A 21990-nucleotide genomic window follows, 5' to 3' on the forward strand; every position below is an offset into this window, starting at 1 on the left:
ACCTGCAGCAATAACTTTACGCGCTCAATGGGCGCGACAGTGGTCTTAGAGATAGCTGCAGCCACACCACCGGCTATGAAATCCTTGGCGAAAGCCACGGGATCCGCGAGTCCAGACATCGTGATGGATTGGTTGAGTGCGCGTGTATATGGGTGTTGGATGAGACACGGGTAACGTAAAGGAGAGAGAGAGAGAGAGGAGAGACTCCAAGTGTCTCTGACGCGCGTCGGACGACGAATGGCCGAGGCAGCGTACGCTCGTCGCCTCCTGCGGCTAAGAATAGCCGCGCAGGTCACGTGTGCCGCTTCGCGCAGCTACGGACGAAGCGACGTCGTCGCGCCACGTCGCTGCCGCTGCCGCCGCGGTTGGCCCATCCGCCACGGAAATCATCGTGACACTTCCAGCCGAAATTGCGCTTCCGCGATTGCGGTATTCGCGACCTTTCACTCTCGATGTCGATCAACCTCGGGCGACCTAGTCTGCCGACACGTCGCCTTGGTCATCCTGAGCGATCATGGTCTCATTCATCTTTCCAATTTGAAAATAGTCGCTTTTCCCGCCGCGGTAACGTCACGTCCTGTTGCAAACGGCCTATCGCTCATCACAATCTCGCGTTCGAAATTATGAATGCGAATAGCGGGAACGGTTCATCCGGAATTCCAGACAGGCGCGGAAAAAAGAAAAATCGTTTCCGAACTTTCGATTGTTTCATTCGATAGAGATTCATACGAGTTTTATCTCCTATTATACAAGGGAGAAGAGAACAAGGAATGCTTTGTTGAATAATCGTGCAATGTATTGTATAATTTTGATCAATGAATATATCAATTTCTATTAGTATGGAGTAACTTTGATCTCGGTTTAACTCTTTAGACTTTTCTAATTTTTAAAACTAAAAAAAAAGATAAAAAGTAAATTAAGCCAAGATTAAAGTCAATCTAGATTGATAGAAACGACATTAATGAGATTATATCTGTTTCTATCCAATGTAGATGTAATGAAGTGTCACATATTTTAATCTTAAGTTTAATTTATTTTTTATATTTTTCTCTCTAGTTCTAAGGATTCGAAAAGAATAAATTAAATCGAGATTAAAGTTAATCTACATTGATAGAAATGGATATAGGTATGACTCTTTTCATCGTGTAAAATTAATTCCGGAATTATTTGAAATATATCTAATAAAAATCATAATAAAATTGATTAGATTGTTTCATTATATTATTACGAAAGTCATTCATATTCTCTTGATTGAAATTTTATTTCAACATATTAAATAGATCATAGATCAATCTAATACTCGTTTGCTATTTATTAATTAATGAATTTTTGAAAATTCGAAAATTTGTATTTTTTCGCCATTGTCGATTTATAAGTCGCGGACGATCGCGGGCACGTGACCGCGCGAAGTTGCGCGAGATCCCTCCGAGAATCCTCGGCTGTGTTCACGGCGGTCGCAAGTTCGGCACTCAACTTCAGGGCGGTCTCGCGCGGAATTTCGCGCTCCTTGTCAAGAGTAGAAATTGCAAGGTCAATTCTCCCCTGAGGAAGGAGGTTAACGGGGCGCGTCGCTTGCGTAACCCTGGCTCACGGCCCATCGCATTACGGAGGATCCGCGCCAGCGAAGTTCAATGGAGTAACGTCAAAAGCGGGGTGTATTTATACACCTGCAAGAGAAAGAAAGAGAAAGAGAGACGGAGATGAGCACGCGTCACGCGCGCGAGCGCGCGCGCGGAATAGCCGTGCTAAAATCAGCTGTCCCTCGTCACATGCACTCGTCACATGTATACATTCGTGTTGATACGAATTACTAGAAGATTAGAATGCACGTATGCGCACATTGTGTGCGCGCGCGCGCCATCGCAGCAATCGATCTGTCGTCCACGTGTGTGAGTTGGGGAACGATAGCGCATCACGACAAGCACATCTACTTTGACCTTTCGACTCGTGTTTGGATCTGATTTGAATGACGGTACCTTGATTCGATTTATACTTGACATTGTCCCCTCGTGAGAGTATTTAGAAGATGCGCGAGAGACTAAGTGGCGATAAGGAAAAAGAAATGCCTGCAGGGGTTCGATTGTTCATGTAACTTAGTGGAAATTATACAAAAAAATGAGCAGACTCTAGGTGTTGATCAATTATAAATATTCTAGTAAAATTGTAAATATTATTATTTTATAGATTTTATAAATTTGTTCATTCTTATAATTTTCACCACACAAACAGAACATAATTATTAGACATTAAAATGATGTCAAAACGGCTTCAAAGTTATCATTTTATGGATTAAAAACTATACTTTTCAATCAGTAGTAATTCTTCTGTGATCAAATTCACAATCAAATTCTCTGAAAGGCCCTTGTTTTTAAAATCGAATTTTTAGACTCGAAATTGTTGAGGAAAATAAAAAAAAAGTCATTTGTAAAAGTCATAATATAATATCAATCATCAAGATCTTCTTTATAAATTATGAATTCATTTTTAGATATCCAATGACGTCATGATGACATCTTATATGACATCATTGTAACTTAATTATGACTGTGTTCTATCTGGAACTTAAGGAACGCAAAAGTCAACAAAAAATCAAAATGACTTAATTTTGATTCTTAACGTCAATGGACAATCAAACTTTGTAATAAAAAATCATCATTTTTTTAAACTTTCTCTTCATTTGGTGTGTTCCTTGTGAAGTCGAGTGGATGGAGATAATTTGTAAACGAAATTTAAAATAAAGGCAGGAAAAAAAACGTTATTTTTTTATTTTTTCTCTTGCGGTGTATAAATACATCCCGTTATTTTCCTGAGCAGGAATTATTTTTTATTCAGACCGATTTTATTTTAAACCTCGTCTGCAAATTGTCTCCCATCTACCGAGAAACACAACTTCTCAAGGAACATCAAGTCAAGAGAAAATTTTTTAAATGATGATTTTTTTTACATTTTTTACCTGCTTATTGTCTCGCATTTGTTAAAACGTTATTTGAATTCCTTTCGATCCAATCGTGGTTTTGATGCAACCGAATTCTCGGTTTAAACGGTTTGTCGGCTTAACGGTTTGTCAAACAGTTAAGTATTCATATTGGAGGATGAGCACCATGTTCTTGTGACGAAAAACAGAATAAAAACGTAATAATGGTTGCTACAGGCGAATACGATTATGTGTTGTTCTCCACTATGAACTTTTATTCTCAAATACTTTGCAATCAACGACAGTATTTTAAATTCATAAAACTCGTACAGAAACAGAAATTGCACAGAAAATTATAAAGATAAAAATTAAAAAACGAAAAAATCATGTAAGTCTAGAATATAATTCTAATCTTGTATATTTTAAATTACTATCCAGACAATTGACTCTAAAAAACATTACAAAGACGTCTCTTTTGAACACGCATATCTAAAAGATATCTAAAAAACGCTTTAAAAGGTATCTTTTAGACACACATGTTATCTGGATATTTAATAGCCTTGAATTCATCTTTAAGAGATATTACATAATAGAGTGCGACGACTAGAATGACGTGTGTTTGTTTTGATATATCTTTTCCAATCTAATGGAGATAGATTAAGATTCTCTATAGAAAATATTCCAGATATGAAGTGACCTGACATCAGTCTGGGGATTATTGATATCTTTGGAGCAAAGGAGGAAACCGTTCGTACGTGTAATTAGGAATATCCAAGAATATCTCGAAATATTTCCCGTTACGATAGTACGCGATAAAGCTTTCAAATAAAACTGACAAGGAAGTTGCGTGATAAGGATTTTGACGAATCATTCACAATAGGTATATCATTGCACATAGGAATGTATCTGGACGACGTGAAACGCTAGCGTTATCTTCAACTCAGGCTCGTCGGAGATCGAACCTGCAAATTCGAATATCATATTGGATTAAGTGTCGATCTTGACGTTAAACCTACAATTGCGTAACCGCTTTAAGCGATTTTCTAATGCAAACTTTTGAGGCACCTGAGAAAAGCACTCATGATTCATCTTTTCTTATTGTCGAATGCTCAAACTCGCATGCGATCACAAAGCTTCGCGACACTTGAGTGACATACGTGACGCAATATGAGAAATGAGAAAAAATATAAAAGAAATACGATCGTCGTCATCGTGAACTTCGATATGTAATCGGGGGCGACCGCTGCCTTTTTTAAAACGATCATCCACGATATTTCGATTTATTGGCGTTCAAAATGACTTGGTATCTTTATTACGTAAACTACAAAGATCATGAATTAAAATTAAAATTAATTACTCGTTAGAATCTGTTAAATAATAATTAATTAATCTTTCTTAATTAACATTTCACAAAAATTATTGTTAACAATTTTATATTTTGACAAGCTGATTGTCTTTACTATCAAGTTCCAACAAATAAATTGACATTAATTATAAATTGTTATTTGTTGATGACAAAATAACAATAAATATCAGCTTGTTTGCTAGAGTATTAAAACATGAATTTTATGATCAGAACGAATTTAAGAGAATAGATTTATAGAGATCGATTCACTATTGCTGTCTGATGGATCAGTTAGTTGCGATCGACTTTTTGGCTGTCCCTGATAATTGGAATGTATATATGCACGCGACGTCTAAATAGAAATACATAAATGCAACGATCCTTTATATAATGTTGGTACAAAGAGATTCTACGATAAACTTTTGTGTGTTAAAGTTGACCACGTGACATACAGTGTGGATATATTTATTACTTATTTACTTTATGTGTAGAAAGTATAATAGCTTAAGCAGAACAAATTACGGTAACGTCAAAATAACGTTAAAATGATATTTTGGATTCATTTTGATATCATTTTGATATTATTTTGTTATTATTTTAGTATTATTATAAGACTTGTTCTACTTGGGAGAGAGCTCCCGAGGCTTTGCAGGAAATAACGTTTTTCGTTATTATCTGTACATTCATTATAAAAATAAATCCGCGTAAAAATAAACGTGATGTGCCAGTGTTTGATACCATTTTTAGCAGCACACACTCTCTTTACTGGATTATTATTATTATACTTGAAACACAGTTTATTTGTTATAATATAAATTTTATAACTAATTATTATATATATTTTATAGATCTATATATACATGTTGGATTTGCATAATGATGTAGCTTTGGCAGAACTTCCAGGTAACACAGTGAGTCACTTTACATATTAATGCAAATGCATTTTAACGCCAAGAACTTTTTGCAGGGAAGCTTATCCTTCATTTTTAAATAATTCCGTGCCAACGTTAATTATCTGATCTAACGAGTGATTCAGTTCCCCGTCCGATTATTTAAATCGTTGAGGCGCGAAAAGTTCTGTTGGTACATTCGGCAGTGCTAGAATATACGAGGCGAATTCAACGCTATCTAGTGGTAGCACAATAATAGACAGGCGGTTAGCGAACGAGGGAATAAAGCAAAAAAAGCACAAAAAAAAAGATATCGTGTAAACTTTGTGACAGGACGAGAGGAACGAGAGGTGGAATTGATACTCGGAGATACGCGCCGGGATTGAGCCGGAGTACTCAAGTGATGTGCTGAATCGCTTCTTTCACGACGGATTTCCGTCTTCGTGAACTTGAGGTCGGCGAGACGTCCGGAGCAATCGACTGACAGTAGTCACAGTGAGTATCCTCCTTGATTTTCGTCAATATGTGCCGCTGATCCAGGTACGCTGCTTCGTGTCTTCATCGCTGCGTAATTTTAATTGAACGGCCGATCTGGTAATTATCCCAGATATACTTTACACAACGCGTTACCTCTCTAATCTGACTCGTATTTAAACGTTACGTTACACGGTCTACAAATTACTACTCTAATTAGGAATCTCCACTATTCAATTTATTTGATTAACTGAACATACACATATATTTACATGGTACACACACGTACGTGTTTATCCGTTAGATAAAACATATTCTGTTTACGTGGAAAATATCGACACTTCAATGATGATGTAAGTGCAAAATTGATCTCTATTCTACTTGTATGATAAATAATAGATTTCTGTGTAATGCTTTGTAATATTTTTTCTGATCCTCTTGTAATAAATGGTATAATTATTGTAGGTATAATTGCACTATAATGATAACCAGATAAATGTTACCTAAGGAGGAGGCAAAAATCAGCAACATGACGGAAGGTTAGTTATTCAATGTCTATGCTATAATAAATTTAGAAACTGAGTTTGTATTCTTATTGTAGGTGCAGAGACTCAACCAAATGCGGGAAATGAACCCCAGACAGGTAAGCCAATTTATTAATAATTTTATATATATATATATATATATATATAAAGCATAATTATAACTGTAAAGATAAACATCAAGTCTGATATAATTGAATTAGCGTTTGTTATAGATATCTGTTATATGACAGAGTGGGGCTTCATTTTTCAGTTTCTTCTATTATGTCTTATTATATTATGTTATTCAACAGTAAATATAGATTTTTAAGTTAAGATTATTTAACAAATGTTGATATACAATTAGATAAAATGTTTAACAGCATAATAAGATTTATATTGACAACAAAAATTAAAAACATTTTGTATATTTTTTGTGTATTATATAGTATACCAAAACAGCTTAATTTTATATAAAAAAATATTATTAATTTCAATAAAATTAACATATTTCTAGTAGATAGGAATTACAAGTTTATATTGTGTTCTTACAGAAGCCTTAGAATCAAGGGCAACGCATAGCGAAGGATTACACGAGGGAGCAGCAGAATCAACATCGCAAGCTGCTCTTGAACCTATGCAAGAGCTTCTTACAGTTCATGGAGCTACACAGGGAGAGAGTAGCGATGCTGTCAGTATTTATACTGCCAGTACTTCCGTGTCTGGCAATGGTAAGTTTGCAAACTGTAGTGATAATATTATAATACGTGTATATACATGTATAAATATTTATATTTGTATTATTTTTTAGAATCAAGTTCAAGTAGAGTCAGCGCGATAACTGTGGTGTTGCCTTGGGGTGCTCAAAAAGAGACAGTGAAGCCACAACAAATAGGAGATATGGATTTAAGACCGGGAGAGTATGTGATGCGTATTCTGTTCGCAGAATTCACTTTGCAGGCGGAGAAAAAGATGGAAGCTGTTATGACGGAACATGTGAGCAATTGTTGAAGCAATTATTGTTGTTGTAACAATCTTATTTGAATGCATTATTTTCAGGAGAAACAATTATCGAAAGTTTTACAAAGAGGAGAAGATCCACAATTTGATCAACTGTTATCGGCTTTTGGTTCTGTTGCTGAACATTGTTTACCATCAATATTGAAAGCCCTTTTTAATTGGTATGAACGTCAACTTGTTGACCAAGGTGGTGATCAGAAAAAACCTGCTCCTGGAAAGGAAGACCAAAAAGGAAAAAGGTAATAAGACGATAAATTGATTTATTTTATAAATATTTATAATAATAAATGTATCATTTCAGTATTATGTATACAATAGTATCAGGAAGTGTAGAAACAGTGGAAAGAAGCGAGGCAGATCTTTTGCAAGAGCGTAGAGATCTTGCTGTCGAATTTATATTTTGTTTAATGCTGATCGAAGTTTTACGTCAATTACCATTTCATCCTGGACATGAGGATTTAGTAACATACATAGAAAATATTGCTTTTAAACATTTTAAATATAGAGAAGGGTATGAACTATTATATTGATAAGAATGAAGAAAGAAGATATTATATAAAACTTAATATTTACATATTTTTTTCAGCATACAAAACGAGCCAAATGCAGCTAACATTCACATTATTGCTGATCTCTATGCTGAAGTGATAGGAGTTTTAGCGCAATCCAGGTTTATGTCAGTAAGAAAACGTTTTATGGTAGAATTAAAAGAATTGCGAGCTAAAGAGCCAGGTCCTCATACTACACAGAGTATTATTTCCTTATTAATGGGAATGAAATTTTTCCGAGTTAAAGTAATTATCACATCCAATTAATATGATTTTTAATACGTATTTTATTTTGAACTTGTATTATGTTTTTAAGATTCCTTTACTTTTAACTAATGCATGTTACATGAATTTTCAGATGGTACCAATAGAAGAATTTGAGGCATCATTTCAATTTATGCAGGAGTGCGCGCAGTATTTCTTAGAAGTAAAAGATAAAGATGTTAAACACGCTTTAGCTGGTCTTTTTGTTGAAATACTCGTCCCTGTTGCCGCTGTAAGTATTCTAGACCATAAATTATAATTCATGCATCATCAAACAATGTTATAATTATTTGTATTTTTATATTCTAGGCTGTAAAAAACGAAGTGAACGTACCGTGTCTGAAAAATTTTGTGGAAATGTTGTACTCAACAACATTAGACATGTGTACAAAGTCTAAGCATAGACTGGCGCTTTTTCCATTAGTAACCTGTTTGCTTTGCGTTAGCCAGAAAACATTTTTTTTACAAAATTGGCATTACTTTTTAGCTATGTGTCTATCTCACTTGAAGAATCGTGATCCAAAGATGTGTCGAGTTGCGTTAGGTACAATTAAAGTACAAATTTTATATCATACATGATATTTGTTTAAAAGAGAATTGAAAACGAATTATCTTTTGCATCTATTGTATTACAGAGGCCTTATATCGTTTACTCTGGGTTTACATGATACGAATCAAGTGTGAGAGCAATTCGGCTACGCAAAGTAGACTCCAAAGCATAGTGAATTCTTTGTTTCCTAAGGGATCGAAGGCGGTAGTGCCACGGGATACTCCACTGAATATTTTTGTAAAGATTATTCAATTTATTGCGCAAGAGAGACTGGACTTTGCGATGCGCGAGATAGTATTTGACTTACTGTCTGTCGGTCGACCGGTAAAGATAATTTTAACTCCTGAACGTATGAGTATCGGCCTCCGAGCATTTCTCGTAGTAGCTGACAGCTTACAACAGAAAGAAGGGGAACCACCTATGCCACGCACTATGGGTGTTTTGCCAAGTGGAAACACTATGCGTGTCAAAAAGACATACTTGAACAAAGTATATATATATATATATATATCTCATATATATCTAATTTTTAATGTTTTATTGAACATAGCATTTTTACGAATATGTTTTTACAATTTAGATGTTGACAGAGGATACTGCACGAAGCATAGGAATGTCCTCGTATTTTCCGCACGTACGCCGAGTGTTTGTAGATATCTTGCGCGCATTAGATGTTCATTATGGCAGACCTCTCATGATGACTAGTACTCAAAACATGAACAAGGAGCCGGACGAGATGATCACCGGAGAACGTAAACCTCGAATAGACCTCTTCCGAACTTGCGTTGCCGCCGTTCCGCGACTGATTCCTGATGGAATGACCGGTGCGGAATTGGTCGATTTACTGGCACGTTTGACAGTACACATGGATGAAGAACTCCGTGCATTGGCATATCAAAGCTTACAGACTCTAGTATTAGATTTTCCCGATTGGCGACAGGATGTCGTGCTTGGGTTCACGCAGTTTCTAGCCAGGGATGTGCAAGATACGTTTCCGCAGCTAATTGATAACGGTTTGAGAATGCTGCTGCAATTGCTGACCAGTTGGAAGAATGCCCTTACGAGTCCTAGTATAAGAGCTAAGGAGCAGTCAGTGGATACTACACGGATGAATATACGAGTGGATGTTAGCATCAAGAAATGCGAAACAGCTCAGGTTTGTATTAATGTTTATTATTTTGGAATTAGCAGGCAACGCGTAGAATACAATTGTAACTTTTATTTCTTATTTACAGAAAGTAGAACCTGTATCGAACATATTCTATCTGGTGGAAGGATTTGCTTTAGTTATGCTCTGTAATTGTCGCCTTTATCCTCGACGATTGGCTGTTCATATACTTCGGGAGATTAAGCTTTTACTGAAGACTTTAGGTAATTATATATTAATTATATTTATGCGTATTATGCACAGTGCATCAAAATGTATATTTTATATATGTCATCTTTTTAGGAGGACCTGAAGATGATCAACCAGTCATTGATGTAATTGATGCTTGCTGTCCGGCTGTCTTGGAAAAATGTTATCCTATATTACCTCCAGCTGAGAAAGCAGCCGCTGCGTCCACTTCTAACGTGGATTTGCAATGGATAGCTGATCGAAGTAGTTGTGTTTGGACAGCTGGTAATACTAAATTTATCACACTTTTTATGCAAGTTTATATTATATTTATCTACTATATTTTACATTGCAGGATTTCATGATGAAAACAGTACTAAGAGTTCTTCCTCGCTTAATCTAAATGGAGCTGATCCATGGGCCAGTTGTCTATTTGCTTTTCTGGAAAAGGACAGAGTACTTACGCTATGTCCAAGCGCTGTCGCTCATTCTTGGCCTATTGTTTTCACTCGCATAAATTCTTTGTTTTCAGTTGTGGATCCCACGTAAGATTAAATTCTATAACAAGTTTGTATATATTTAAGTTATATTTAAAGTTTTGAAATAATTCATAGTTTTGTATTCGTATAGGCCAGTAAATGATAATCGAGCTTCGTTATTGCGAAGTTCGACGACAGTGAGAAAACCAGTAAATGAGAGGGATGTCTATATGCATATTTGGAAAAATTACCTGACTTTTGGATATAGAGTTGTGCCACCAGTACCGAATCCAGTTGTTCGATGTGCCAGTCCGGATCTCAGTCTCAGGTAAGTTAGTCACATGAAAATTTATAGTAGGAGTTCAGAGATATCATATTATATCATCCTATTATATATTATTTAATATTTTCAATAGTTTTAACTTTTAATACAATATTCATGCTTATTATGTATCATTCAATAAAGTATGTATAATCGTGTGCATCGCTATGCTCGCTGTAGATGCAAACAGTTTGTTCGATGAGCAGTAAAGTGCCTTGTTCGAACATCTGCATCGAGAGAATGTATGCACACGATTTATATTTTGATTAAATATTTCAAAACTTTAGATAATTAAAAGCTCATATGTTTAGCAGAATATATTAGAGCTTTAAGTGTCTATATAAAAGTGAGTCATTAAATAAAATAAAATCAATAATCAACTTGGTACCGATTGGTGTTGGGTCATGCTTGTTAACGTCTACTATTTTGCACAGTAACATTTACTTTACTTGCTTTATGAAATGTCAATTTCATTAGTGGTTAAATATTTTACAGAATTATAAAATTGTTCATTTTAAGTGTTAATTCTACACAGTTACTGAATTATAATTTTATAATGTTTTACATTATATAAACACCAAAAGAGCTAATATTATATGTATTCACACGTTATTCTCTATCCGATGTTGCGCATATCTAGCAATGGCAATTCTTCGGCAATGGCAATCGATTAAACTAGCACCAATTCATACCAAATTCGCGCTTTGCATTCGGGAGCGGAATCCATACTTGCTCTGTCCTTTCTTCTATGCATATACATACTTCGCTTTATTTTCCGCAACATACTACATAAATTTCTCGCATGCTGTCTCCTATCGTACTGTCTCGTACATGTACATCTCTCTCTCTCTCTCTCTCTCTCTCTCTCTCTCTCTCTCTCTCTCTCTCTCTTTTTCTTTCTGAATATTAGAGTAGTAGCTCTCTGAGTAAATAATGTCTGATACAAGGAGCATTGGTGGTACACTGTATTGCATACTCTAGTGGTCAGCATACGGTGGAGTTTGGTGTGTTGTGCATGAGTAAGGAGTTGAGTCAGAGCCTGGAGAATCTCGGCGGGGCGCAGACCCTGCCGGGTCGGTTTTCTGTTCCGTCCATTTCCGGCATCTACACCCGACACAAGCGTACCAGGTGAGCCTGAGATTAACAATCGCGAACAAAACGACCATGCTTCCTTCGATGTCACCCGGGATTTAAACGGTCGTTGGTAATTCGCACTTCATATCTTTTATAACTATTTGTCTCTTCTTACTCTCTTAACGTAGTACAGTTTGGTATATCCCTTTCTTTCCACTGAACTTTCAGCTTCGTACTCGAATTCTTTCTCCCTAACAAGTTTTTTCGCGCGTACTTGCGTATACCATCCTTGCCTCACGACCGTTCCCGATCGCTTCTTTTTTCGGAAATTGAATTGCGACCAAATATTTTAAAGTGCACAGTTATTAATTTACAAACTTCAATAACATACCTGTGATCGAAAAATAGTGAAACGCAACAGTCTCATTTTCACAGCTCTTCGCCCGACAGTCTATCCGCGGAACGCGGCGACAATAAATCACCGGGCACAAATGCAAGTCCGGCAGCTTTATATAAACTGACTGTGCCTTTGCTAAGATGCGAAGCCGTCGATGTCAGAGATGCCGTGGTGCAGGCGATTGGGAAAGTAAACGCCGATGCTCTAAAGTAAGTATGTTATTATCTAAGAAGAAGAATGACGAAAGAGAGATTAAATTACAAGAGATTATTGATATCTTGATATAGAGACTTGATGGAAGAACTGGTACCTTACATCCGGGAAGCGGTTGACCGGAAACAGGAGAATATGAGACGACGAAGAAGACGCGATGCTTTGAGGTTGCAGTTAGTAAGAGTACTGGAATTAATCGCAGAGTATGGAACGTTCGGTATCTGGTTAGTTAATTCATTTGATGAACTTCATTTTCTCACTCAACAAATTGGATTTATAAAAATCATTTTTCTTTAGTCCAGCGGTATTAGATCGCGAGACACAATCTTTACATCCGACATTTGTCGAATACATAGACGGTGCGCGCATTTATCTAGAAAATGAAACCGATAAGGAAGCACCCGCTGTACGAGACATCAAATTACACTTCTGCAACTTTATCAGAAAAATGATTAAGAGTTTTTCATGTAAGTGATTTTATTTAAATAATTTCGTTAATCGCGAAATATGTGTGATGCCTTAAGAGATTTATTAATCTTTTTTCTTATTTTTCTAGTGGAGACATGCTATACTTTATTAAAGAGGGATTTAAGAAGAAATTTATTCATGCTCTTCGCTAGTTGGGCTGGTGTTTATGGCAGGCCGCTTACAAGCACGTCGTCCCTACAAGAGGAGGAAAAGTCTTGCACGGAATTGCAACTCTCAGCCTTACAAGCTATGAGTGGATTGCTTTGTTGTGGATCATGCTTTAATCCACAGTCGCTTTCAGAAGAGGGTGCGATTTTATATCAATGGCTAGATTTATTATTAGCCAGTAAAGACGAAAAGGTAAGTTTTATAAATTGTCTCGTATAAAATTTTATCTGTAATGCGCACGCGTATTAGCATTCAAAATTACAAAATGTAGTTTAGTTAATAGTCCATTATACATTAAAGTATTTTATTTTGTACATTCTTTCTATATCGGATTTCTTATTTTAGATTTATACACTTGCACGCGAAACTGTCGTGTTACTACTCGAAGGAAATCCCGATATTGGTACGCTTTTGGATTGGGTGGTTGATCGATGTTATACTGGTGCACCGCAAGTGGCCGACGGCTGTTTTCTCGCATTGGCGACGATTTTCAGCGCTAGGTATGCACGTATTAAAAGATATAAAATAAATATTTTATGTAAAAACATTTATTAGGAAAAAATACACACAACAAGCAAAAGATACCAGACACACTTCTCAACAGCACCACAGATATAATCGCGATAGAATAACAAAACTAATAAGCAGTAATCATCAGTCCTTTTATGTTTTTTTTTTTCTTTAGGGAATATCCTTGCGATCATTACACGAGTGTCATCAATGTAACGTTAATGAATACGGGATGTCCCCGTGCACCAGTCCACGATGCAGCACTTCAACTTCTTCAACTGTTGGATCAACGCTTCTTCGGAAATGTAGGCCCGCTACCAGCTACAGAACTCGAAACTGGTAAGTTTATAATTCACGTCTTTATCTCTGCACTATAATACTATATTGAAGCATTACATATTATTTTTTTAATATCTCCTTCTGATACTGATATTTATTTGATTATTTGAAACTGATGATATCATAATCTTTTTACTGGGAACTTTTGCGTTTTCTGAAAGTTTTTCTGTTGCGCATTGATAAAGTGCAGTCGTTTTGAGCTATATTTAGGCATAAATTCTGAAATTGAATAAAGGAAGATTTTATCAAATCATATTTATCATGTTTATCTATTAATTCAAGACATAAAGATAAATTTTTTAATCAATATTATTGGCATACATATATTTTGTTATTATGTTACCTTATTATAATTGGGTAATTAAGTGCCTACCACACTGTTTTCCATGAATTGCCATCTGCACGAGAGTTCCATTTCTTCTAGTACTTGAATTCTTCTTACATATGTGAACTATCTCTCTGCGAAAATTCTGTCCGCTCACGCAGTAAAGAATGAAGTTTATTCCGAAACTCGTGTCGAATAATAATTGACTCATTTGTTGCGCCCAAATTAGCCAAATCACCGATTTATTATTATCAGGATCATTCTGAATTTACATATACATATAATAATTATTAATTATAAATGTATAATAATTTCTATAACAATCAAAATTTATCTATATATAAACAGTAATACCACGAATCAATAATACCACAAATTAACAATGGGAAATAATATAAACTGCAGTATATAGCTTTTTAATCATGCAAACATTTAATTTTGCAACAGTATTGTGTATTGAATTCGATTAAACATTGAACATTATTAAACAATTTATGAATTTTAGGAAAAATTATGAAAAATTTAATTAACGATTATATCCATAATTTATTCTTTAGAGTAAAAGTTCTGTATTTGACTTTAGCATTAATAACTTTAGCATTAAATATCGATACATACACCAATGATGACCACAGCAATCATCCTGAAGACAAACGCAGGCATATTAAGGCAGAAGAATGCACTCGAAACGAGCAGAAGCATTTTTGTGACTTTAGTCTGCGGCATTCTGTCCCGTGGAGCTCTCTCATTGGAAATGTCGGATTCTATGGTTAATGTTCTTCGGATATGATCAAATTTATAGATGTTGCGTGCTATCAGTGTATTGAAGATTACTATTATGGTCAAGGGCACGGCAAATGTCACGACATTTTCTATCATAGTATAGGGAATTGCCCAAGATTTCCATTCCTTGTTTAAATTACCACAGTCGGTCGAGTTTTCAGGAATTTTGGAGAACACGACCACTGGGCTGGTGAGTAGAATCGCTAATACCGTAAATCCTACCACTATCATCTTGGCTCGGGCTACTGTGCACCAGAATTGACGACGAAGCGGCCACTTGACTGCTACATATCGCTCAACGGTAAAGGCTACCACGAACCAAACGCTAAGAAAGCTAAAGAGAGATGCAAGATAGATAAAAAACTGGCAGAAGCCCTGCCGATTGAATAGATCCACGTGTACCATTTTTAGCCAGGTCATGAAGACTATCATTAGAAAACCGCTGTCGCTTATTGCTAGCGCTCCCAAATAAATACTAGACGAAGAATAACGTAGCTTTGTACCAAAAAACACGAAAACGGACATACAGTTGCCCAGAAGACCCAGGAACACGAGAATTGGCACATAATAGTATTGAATGTTTTGGAAAAAATCGTTGATTTCATCATAATAGAATTCGTTTGCTATTGTGCTATTGCTTCCAGTGATCATCTTCTTATTGTGTGTGTTGATCTTAAATCATCGTCAAATCATCAATGAAAAGAAAATCGGAAAGCGATGCAACCACGCTCAGTGTACACAACATAACAACTTGCGTCATGCACGATGACCTGAAAGAGCATTAGTGTGTTCTATATAAAAGACGAGAATAAGAGAGAGAAAGAGAGAAACAGAGAATATTACAAATGTCACGCGTTTTCTTTAAATCATCAACATGAGAATTGAATTTAGAAGCAAGATCAGCATTTGAAATTCGGTTGAAATTTAGAGAGTCGAGATAATAATAACTGAGAAGACATTTAACATTGAAAATCAGATTTTTTTTTAGTTAATTATGTTAACATTTGGCAGAGATCGCAAAATTTTTGTTCTTTTAATTAATATTAAACATTTCTCAAATTTAATTACTTTTAAATAGATTTTAATAGAATTATACATCTTACAATAGATGTCAATATAAGAGAACAAAAAATAACGAATGTTATTTTCATATCCTTCTGAGTTATTTTATTGTCGCTTGATTTAGTACAATCATTGTGCATTCTTATTCTGAGATATAGTCTATATATTTACTAAACAACAAAAACTAAACGGAAAAAGTTAGCTCTTATCACGCGCAGGAAATCCTTCGCTCAACAGATATGTTAACTAATCATTATTGCGCAAATATTCAAAATATGTTAAATAAATGCATCATACTTATATAATGTTGCTTAAAATTTTATTGTCTTATTGAGATCAAATACAAATTATTTGGTAACGTTTCTTCGATATAATTCTTCCTCATGGACATATTTTATTATATAACATTGAAAATTATCTTACAATGTGATGATAACCGCATAGGAAAAATTCTTATCTTTTCTACGCTATTGTGAAAAATTCGATATAATTTGTAATCTTGGCGAATATTTCTTTTGTAAAGTAATAGTACCTAACAGTCGTTTTCTAAATGTAAATAATTATTGTATATTCGTATATATATGTGATCATGGGAGAACTTTGTTGATATAATATTTTGTATCTTTAATAATGACGAAGTTTTATATTTACATTTCAGAATATACGTTCAAAACTATTGATAAATCAAAGAGTTTTATATTTCTCTTTTGCTTGTTTATATATAATATTAATATAATTTCTAATCAAGTTCTGGTGCTTTTAATGATTCGTAATTGAACCATTGCAGTTGATTAAAAGCGATATAAATTGATAAAAATAAAATATATGTTACTTTTAATATAGTAAAATCTTGGCCTTAAAGCAAATTTAATTAAATTTTCTTGGAAAGGTAATAAAAGCCGAACGAGATAATATAATATAATTAAAATTGTTATAAAAGTAATGTAGGTATATTCTGCTTATGACTGTTCTGACTTACATATTTTAGGACTTATATTCAGTATGCGTTAAGAATTAAAAAAAGAATAAATAAATCAAAATTAAAGTTAATCTACATTGGTAAAAATGAGCATTAATTTAATTATTTATTTACATAACTTTATAATTATTCATGTCCAAAATAATTAGTAATACAAAAATTATTAGTAGAAAAGAAAGGAAACTAATAGAATTATTATTATATGATTACTACATATATTCCATTTATAATCAATTCGACTTATAATTGAGATCTTGGATCCGATTATAAATAAACGAATATCTGTATTTTTTATTTTTCAATAAAACTGTTTCTAATTTATTTTTTTGTTAGAACGTTTACGTCAATTTGTAAAAATGTTTTATGCTTATGGCCAAGACCCTAATTTATAACATTTTATTTTAATAATTTATATTTTTCAATAAAATTTTTATAATAGAAAAAAATCCCTTCACAAAGTGTTAATATACTATCTTTCTCTCATCTTTAAATTAATTATAGAAAAAATAATTAAGTAAAAATATAAAAGATGTTACAATATTAAACGATATAACAATTTTTAAGAGAGGGAAGAGATAAATATTTCTCTGTTCTTTTATATTTTATATTTTATATTTTTTTTATAAATGTAAACAATTTTAATGTTTTCTTATCTAATTAATTAAAATTGTAAAAAATTCGCTAAACATTCTTAATTAATACATACCTGTTTATTGAGTAGATTTCAATAAATGGAACATGTTTAACTCATGAAACATGTAAACGCAACGTAATATTTATTGGACCATCTGGATTCTGTAGACGATTTTGTGACTTTGCGAGAGTTCCTTTTAACCGCGTTCTTATAACACTTGAATGATTCAATTCATATACAGGTCACACACCAAAACTACTTCTACTTCTAAACGGTTTGTAAATATATGATGCGTCTTTCCGAGACTTAGTTGGCACGACATGTGCAGTGCTGACGTGAGACACGGTGCATAATCCTTTCGTCGGCCGCTCTTTGCAATTGTTTAATGAATTTCTCATTTAAGACAGTTGCGTGGCACTTAATTTTAATAACGCAATTTGTCAACAAACGTAGATTAATTAGATTTTATAGTAGATAGGGCAACATCAATATTAATCACGTTAATAGCGGCAACATGTTTCGCTTTTTTTATTTCAAACGAGAAGCAACAAGTTATGAGTGTATATAATTATGAGAATAATTTAAATTTAATATTAGACGCACTTGGTTTTCGACATACTGTGTTTTTGGAGAATATATTCGAGTGCCGTCTCAACTATTTCTGCTGGATGCCCGACGCATCCGTTCCTGATAAAGCTCATGCATCCAGTATTCTGGCTTCTGCGCATCAAAGTGATGTACAAATTCCCGCCTCTCGTGGCATACGCCAATTTACTATGTCGCAAGAGAGAGATTATCGTGATATTTTCGCGATTCATATATTTATATATTGACATTTTTTTGTGCTTTTACAAATTATATTACGAGAACAACGTCAATATTTATATACAAAAGAAACTTTTTTTACATTATGTAATATATAATATTATATTCCATTAAAAATGTTTCGTACATTATAATTTTTTATTTACAAGAATGTGAATTTGTTTTTATTATGACGCTTATTAATGTAATTGATAATCATAAGCTGATTATCACATAATATGTTATTATTATCATAAATTTATTATTGCTGCTTTTATAAATTAAATTTCAATGAGATTTGAAAGATTGAATTCATTCTGCACTTTAAACTTACAAAACTTGAATTCTTTCAAAGAATGAAATGTACTTCAGAGAATGAATTGTTCTTTTCTTGTAAAAGAAGAATTACTTCCATGTTATGTATCCTTTGATATATCATGTATTAAATTTTATTTGGGACGCATCTATTCAATAAAGAAATACGTTTTCATAACTGCAAAAAGCATGACAAGATTTGGCTCTTCTATAAAAAAAAATATATTTAACTTGATGAGAGAAAAGATATATACATTTAAATATTAAATATATGTATTGTGTAAATCTAATTTATGATATATGTATTTTTTTTGTAAAATATATTTTCTATGTAATCAGGATTATCATTATAACACCAGGGAATCATGCAATATAAATGCTAAATGTCGTATCATATTTTATACTGATTAATTATTACTGAAAATAATTATTAACATTTAAAGCGTTCAACATGTACTAATATATATTATCGGGTTATTAAATATTATTAATTATTATATATGTATGATAATAATTAAACAAAGAATTTTATAGGTATTTATTATTTTATCTTGCACTACATATTTCTAGCTAAAACTAATAAACATACTTGTTTATTAGCTTTTGTTTATAAAATCATTTGTAGATTTTCATAAATCATATATAGATTTTTTAAATGAATCCATTCTTTTTTAATGGAAATTAATCAATTAAAAAGCTATCTTTTTCTACATTTAATTTTTTAATGTTAAATATGATATCAGCAATTGATTATTAAGAACAAATGCCAGATATAGATAAATAAGAATTTTCTTTTATTAAGTATATAACTTAATTTTAATTAAATGTGAATCTTTATAATAAAATTTTGAAGCAACCTTGGGCAATAAGTGAGATAATTAATTTCTTCATTGATCGAGTGAGTAGTATAATTCTATTTGTATATTGATTTTTTATTGCAGGACATAATAATGATCCTCTTGCAAGTGGTTCTGCCGCCACTGTAACTTCCGGACCGGGTCAACAAAGTAATCCCGCAGGTGAGATTTCTTCCGGCGGCACGGTTAGAGGTGGCACACTGGACGTCCTCCTGTCAACTACTTATTGCCGTAGCCAAATGTACCTTTCACGTCAATTGGCTCAACTACATCCGGAACTCACGATGCCGATGTTTAGTGGTAAATGGACTTTCTTATGTTTTTATTAATTTATACATTTTTAAATCTGAAACATTTATTAAAATTCGACATCAACGAGATTTTCAAGGGAATTATTGTTTCATTTTTAAACGTAAAGTTATATGTTTTTCTATATTTTTGAAAATGATTCTAACGCAACACGTGATTGATTAAGAATACTGTATTTTGTAATTCTACGACTATATAGTATTATGGCATTTATTATTATGATATTGTAAATGTTAATTAAATGTTAATTCAAACATTAAACAAATTAATTTAAAGAAACATTCAAGAAAAGCGTTCGTTCTCCGTTCTCTTTTACAAATGATAATTTTAAAATTGTTTTCGTAATATGTAAAATTTTTTATTTACATTAGTAACGTTAATAAATACGATTAAACTTTTCCTGCATTTAAGAATAATAATTATATTAATTAAACTGAAATACGGTTCTTTCGACTTTTAAATTTACGTAGAACGCTCCCTGATAAAAAATTGTTTTAATGTTTTTCACAAGCTTGGATTCTTATGGAAAGAAACACGCGTTTCATTAGCTTCTATATTACTTTTACGTAAATAACATGGCAGAGTTATATTAAAGGAAAGGAAATATTGCAAAAGTATCGTTTCCTTTTTATTACTTGTACGGAAGCATGTAATCCACGTAACATGAGTTATACAGAGTATGTAGGATTTAACAGGATTATCGCAATTATTACGTACAAATTCATTATTGTAATGTATAATTGTAAAGGGATGCAAACTGTCAACAACAATTCTCATGTGTTTATGTTGTCATCAATTATACAGAGGCGTGTCGCTATCGCGTAAATATGCCGCGTCTGTTTTAATCAAACAAGCTTTTATTATTGTAATTTAATATTGGAGAAATCACTAAAAAATCAAGATAAATAATAGAATTTTTCTACCGATAGAATTAATCACACATATACATATTTACATACATACATCTATTTGAATACAATGGCATTTTAAATAGAAGAAATATTACTTACAGAACAGAAATATTAATTATCAGCACTTAAACATAGAGAACATATCACATTTCAAATGCAGGAATATTAATTATCAGTACCATAACTCAAATATACGTATTTTGAGATGGAAAAATATCATTTGCAATGCTAAATTTCATTAAAGATAAGTATTTTTCTTATTTTATTCAGCTTATTTAGTGATGCGATTGAAGCTCAGTGAAGCAGAATAATATAATTAAACTTCTTAAGAAAACTCGAGAAAATGAAGTTAGATTAAAAACTGTGAAGTTAATCCTTAAAGCTTTGGTTTAAATTAGTAATAAGATTAGTAATAAGATTTTAAATGTTCTTGTACTAGATAAATATCACATTGTTCGCAGAATTTAACTTCTTAATCAAATTCAGGAATAATATAGACTAACGGAAAGCTGACCATGATCTGATCTTTCAGAATTTAACCTTTTAATTACAATAGCTACTGTTAATGAACCGCAAGACACGTATAAAGTTGCAATGTAGTTTCGTTTACTGGATTGTTGATCTTCGTTTTAATTTTGTGACGTATGTCAGTGTCATGGACCACTTCAAAGGAGCAAAGGTTTAAAAAGAACGAGAGAAAAATTTAACGATAAAAAATTTCATTGCGCGAACTATTATCTTGCCCGTTTCCGGCTAACCGGCTTACAGTCAGTTTTGCTTTGACACGCTCAAAACGACGAAAGGTTTACTTCTAAGAATAACATAAAACAGTATAACATAAAAAACAGTATAACATAAAATCGCCATTTTATCTCATAAAATTTTTTTGTGTGTAATATCACACTCAATAACATCGAAAAAAAAATCTTTTTCAAAATCAACTCTAATAGTTATATTCTATATACAATTAAAGAAAAAAATTAATACGCAATTTAATTCGTATATTCTTTTCATGTAACAAAATAAAATTTCTAAAGTTTATAGATATGTTTTCCAGCAATTATATTAGAAATTATTATCAGTTTTTATAAAGAAAATGAAAAGCGATTATATCACTCCAAGAAAATAAATTTCATTTGTAATCTTTCATTTTATTTAATTGTTTTATATATATATATA

General features: G+C 33.0%; 3 protein-coding genes across 10 annotated transcripts in view; 1 reads left to right on the plus strand and 2 right to left on the minus strand.

Annotated features, from left to right (window-relative positions):
• Positions 1-256, minus strand: part of LOC108693426 (ADP,ATP carrier protein 2-like) — a 4490-nt gene extending 4234 nt beyond the window's left edge. The window contains exon 1 of the mRNA XM_018202358.1: positions 3-256. Coding sequence (XP_018057847.1) covers positions 3-119 — 117 coding nt within the window. The 5' untranslated portion in view covers positions 120-256. The remainder of the gene's footprint in view (positions 1-2) is intronic.
• Positions 257-5226: 4970 nt separating this feature from the next.
• The window catches only part of LOC108693403 (protein furry), a 32961-nt gene continuing 16197 nt past the window's right edge, over positions 5227-21990 (plus strand). For 2 of the 6 annotated variants that reach the window (XM_018202314.1, XM_018202317.1), the window contains exons 1-24: positions 5227-5644; positions 6089-6162; positions 6225-6266; positions 6699-6875; positions 6956-7140; positions 7204-7403; positions 7466-7675; positions 7751-7958; positions 8071-8208; positions 8286-8520; positions 8612-9015; positions 9107-9682; positions 9762-9897; positions 9977-10147; positions 10218-10407; positions 10493-10669; positions 11645-11791; positions 12173-12343; positions 12422-12571; positions 12645-12814; positions 12904-13175; positions 13329-13483; positions 13669-13832; positions 19676-19891. In XM_018202314.1, the coding sequence (XP_018057803.1) occupies positions 6120-6162; positions 6225-6266; positions 6699-6875; positions 6956-7140; positions 7204-7403; positions 7466-7675; positions 7751-7958; positions 8071-8208; positions 8286-8520; positions 8612-9015; positions 9107-9682; positions 9762-9897; positions 9977-10147; positions 10218-10407; positions 10493-10669; positions 11645-11791; positions 12173-12343; positions 12422-12571; positions 12645-12814; positions 12904-13175; positions 13329-13483; positions 13669-13832; positions 19676-19891 (4537 nt within the window). In that variant the 5' untranslated portion in view covers positions 5227-5644; positions 6089-6119. The other 4 variants (XM_018202318.1, XM_018202315.1, XM_018202316.1 and 1 more) reach the window with 4 other exon arrangements.
• On the minus strand, positions 13868-18318 carry LOC108693405 (thyrotropin-releasing hormone receptor-like). 3 transcript variants are annotated; one of them, XM_018202321.1, is made up of 4 exons: positions 17688-18318; positions 14776-15710; positions 14206-14419; positions 13868-14051 (listed from the first exon to the last, which is right to left on the minus strand). In XM_018202321.1, exons 2-4 carry the CDS (start codon positions 15589-15591, stop codon positions 13954-13956), a joined length of 1128 nt encoding a protein of 375 aa, XP_018057810.1. In that variant the 5' UTR covers positions 15592-15710; positions 17688-18318; the 3' UTR covers positions 13868-13953. The 3 variants fall into 3 exon arrangements, with proteins under 3 accessions (XP_018057810.1, XP_018057812.1, XP_018057811.1); XM_018202323.1 differs by lacking the exon at positions 17688-18318 and having other exon boundaries at positions 14776-15274; positions 15468-15532; XM_018202322.1 differs by having other exon boundaries at positions 13970-14051; positions 14176-14419.

Source organism: Atta colombica, unplaced genomic scaffold (genome assembly GCF_001594045.1).
Source record: "Atta colombica isolate Treedump-2 unplaced genomic scaffold, Acol1.0 scaffold9, whole genome shotgun sequence".
Classification (NCBI taxonomy): domain Eukaryota; kingdom Metazoa; phylum Arthropoda; class Insecta; order Hymenoptera; family Formicidae; genus Atta; species Atta colombica.

Excerpts from the sequence above, each read along its gene's own strand:
- LOC108693405 (XM_018202321.1), bottom strand. The coding sequence starts at position 15,591 with ATGATCACTGGAAGCAATAGCACAATAGCAAACGAATTCTATTATGAT. Across the intron at positions 14,420-14,775 it reads TTGCTGTGGTCATCATTGGT|AATGATCCTGATAATAATAA; the intron begins GTATGTATCGAT and ends ATGTAAATTCAG. Across the intron at positions 14,052-14,205 it reads AATTCATGGAAAACAGTGTG|AATTTATGCCTAAATATAGC; the intron begins GTAGGCACTTAA and ends ATTCAATTTCAG.